Source organism: Mus caroli, chromosome 8 (genome assembly GCF_900094665.2).
Source record: "Mus caroli chromosome 8, CAROLI_EIJ_v1.1, whole genome shotgun sequence".
NCBI lineage: Eukaryota > Metazoa > Chordata > Mammalia > Rodentia > Muridae > Mus > Mus caroli.
Window position 1 is genome coordinate 115,761,938 of NC_034577.1, and position 3,186 is coordinate 115,765,123.

Below are 3,186 nucleotides of genomic sequence, written 5' to 3' on the forward strand. Positions count from 1 at the left end.
GAGGGAGGGAGGGAGGGAGGGAGGGAGGGAGGGAAGGAGGAAGGAAAAAGAAGAGGAAAGGAAAGGAAGAGAAAGTCTGGGTCCAACCTTGTCTGTCTAGAAGGCAGCTGTCACCCCTGGGCAGCTGCCAGCTGCCACTGGTCCCTGGACTCTGACTTCTCAATGCTCTACTCCCTGGCCCCAGGACCTGTTTCTCCAGTTTGATGTGGACAAGTCTGGCACCATGTCTTCCTACGAGCTGCGGACGGCACTGAAAGCTGCAGGTAAAGAAACAAGTCAGATGTGTGTTCCAGTGGAGATTTTCGTGTTTGTATGTAAGGGGGGCAGCAAGCTATAAAGCTGGAAAGACCAGGAGAGAGGAAGAGGAGAAGACAAGGATGGTGTGGAGGCCAAGTGGGCACATGACAGATGTGGGGAAAGAAGTCTTGTGGGATGAGGGAGGTGCAGGGGGGAATGGGGGAGGGGAGAAGGTACAGGAGGAAAAACAACATCAAAAACCTGAACTGGGCTCAATGGGCTGAGATTGGCCCACCATGCTGCATTCTAAGCAGTCATTTTCCACTGTCCATGACAGAAGGCAGAATGCTGCGTGACACCTCGGGTCCTTTGTGAAGAGCAAACTGTGTCATTAAACAAGAGACAGTGCCTGATTCCCTTAGGGGCTTGTAACTCCATTTCCGTGGCAGAATAGATTGAGCAGGGACTTACAGGACTTATTCAAATCTTTGCAGTCCTGAGTAGATATGGGGAGAGCTGCTCACCCTTCTTTGGTTCCTTGGATGCAGCTGCCAGGGTTTAGGAAGGGCTGAGCTCAGCCAGGCATGATGTGCGTGCTCCAGAGACAGTGCCTTGAGCCAGACCAGCCTCTACCTCTGGTGGAACTGGAAGAATGAGTGGGAAGACCCCTGCTGGACTTCCAAATGCTCCTGTTAACATGTGGATAGATATGCACCCAGAGTTAATGTAGGGACAGAATAGCACCCCTAAAACCATGGATTGGGTGGGAGACAGAGTGTTGAAAGCCAGACCCAAATGAAATTCCCACTCGTCCAAACTATCTGACTGTCTTAGTTAGGGTTTCCTTTGCTGTGAAGAGATACCATGACCAAAGCAACTCTTATTTTTTTTAATTTATATTACATATTTTTTATATTACATATTTATTAAGGCAAGGAACTATATAGAAAAACACATTTGTTCTACTTAAAGGCATACTTGGGAATAAACCATTGTACAAATTATTGCACATCTGAAACCACAGTGCATAAAAATGTTACAGAAGTAAACCAGGCTTATTTACCTGCCAAGGCAACGCTTATAAAGGACAACATTTAATCAGGGCTGGCTTACAAGTTCAGAGGTTCAATCCATTATCATCAAGGCGGGAGCATGGCAGCATCCAGGCACGGAGGAGCTGAGAGTTCTACTTCTTGTTCTGAAGGCAGGCAGGAGAGAAGACTGACTTCCAGGCAGCTAGGACAAAGGTCTTAAAGCCCACGCCCACAGTGACACACTTCCTCCAACAAGGCCACACCCACTCCAACAAGGCCACACCCACTCCAACAAGGCCACACCTCCAAATAGTGCCACTCTGTGGGCCAAGCATATTTAAACCACCACACTGACTAATGAGGAAAATGAAGGCTGGAGAAGTGGAGCCATGCCCTGTGGTGGTCAGGCCATGTTCAGGGCCACACTGGCTCCCAGTGTGCACAGCTCCAGCATGATGTGAGGAATGAGCCCCCCCCTACACAGCACCCCTCACTGAGGGTGTCAGTCCCTTAGGAGAGATCTCCAATACCTTGGCTCTTAACGATCTTTTCTTTTTAATTTACTTTTATTAGTTACAGTCCAGTCATCCCCCCCCCCCTCCTGGTTCACTCTCTTACAGTTTCTCCTCCCTCCTGTCTCCAAGAGGATATTCCTACCCTCCACACCTACCAACCTTAAGAAATACCAGTGGGCTGAGGAGATGATCACACTAGCCCAAGGACATGGGTTCAATCCCAGAACCCAAATAAGTAAGGCATGTTAGCCTGGGCTTGTAATCCCAGCACTGGAGAGGCAGAGACAGGAGGGTTCCTGAAGTATGCTAGCCAGCTAGCCTAGCCTACTTGGCAAGTTCCAGACCAGTAAGGGGGGGCGGGGGTTGACCCTGAGAAATGATAGCTGCTTTTGTCCTCTGGCCTCCACCCACACTTTTGCACACGGACATCCACTTGAACACGTGCACACAGGCTTTGCACACTGAGTAATTCACTTCTGTACCTCTGGAGGTCCCAGAGATGTCTGCTCACCATGGGGTCATCCAAGGCAGGTCCTGAGTCTCCTGTGTCTCCTCAGGCTTTCAGCTGGGTGGCCATCTCCTGCAGCTGATTGTCCTCAGGTACGCAGACGAGGACCTCCAGCTGGATTTCGATGACTACCTCAACTGCCTGGTGCGGCTGGAGAATGCAAGCCGTGAGTACGCATGGGAACCCTGAGTGTGCAGGAGAGCCCTGAGTGTACAGGCGAGCTGAGAGTGTGCAGGGGAGCCCTGAGTGTGCATGGGAGCCCTGAGTGTGTATGTGAGTCCTGAGTGTGCAGGGGAGCCCTGAGTGTACAGAGAGCCAAGAGAGTCCTTGGACCCTTGGGAGCACAGAGTGCCCAGCTCAGGGGCTCCAGTCACCATCTATGAGTACATAAGAAACAACCTGGGGAAAAGAAGGCAGATCTAGGACACAGAGGGCCACCCTGGATGTCTGTGCAGACACTACGCCCTGTGGTCAGCTGAGAGACAGAATAAAGTCCTGTGGTTACACACCTACAGGCTGTGAAGGGCTGTGAGTGGACAGGTTTCACACCTCCTACTGAGGAAAACCCTCAATGAGAAGTCTCTGCCCCTCACCTGCTCTCCCCTGAAAGCCCCAGACACAGACCCAGTCGTTTAAGCAGGGTCTGCTATACAGGAAAGATGGAAGGCTGTGTGCAGGTGCTCTACAGAGGAGGTTCATTGTCACTCTCTCCCAAAATAGCCCCGAAGGGTGGCCAAATGCATCCAGGGCAGCTCAGCCATCCATTGTCCCTTCAGCTGCAAACGAACATGTCCCAGTGTCTTGTGGTTTTATAATGCACATGCATTTTACACACCTGCACAGCCATGGGATGCCAAGTTCATAGGGAAGTGTCCCCAGTGTGATGACAGGA

General features: G+C 51.0%; 1 protein-coding gene across 3 annotated transcripts in view; it reads left to right on the plus strand.

Moving 5' to 3' along the window:
- Window positions 1-3,186, plus strand: part of Capn9 (calpain 9) — a 38,574-nt gene that overhangs the window by 33,481 nt on the left and 1,907 nt on the right. For all 3 annotated transcript variants that reach the window (XM_021169331.1, XM_021169333.2, XM_021169334.2), the window contains 2 exons: window positions 185-263; window positions 2,344-2,460. In XM_021169331.1, the coding sequence (XP_021024990.1) occupies window positions 185-263; window positions 2,344-2,460 (196 nt within the window). The remainder of the gene's footprint in view (window positions 1-184; window positions 264-2,343; window positions 2,461-3,186) is intronic.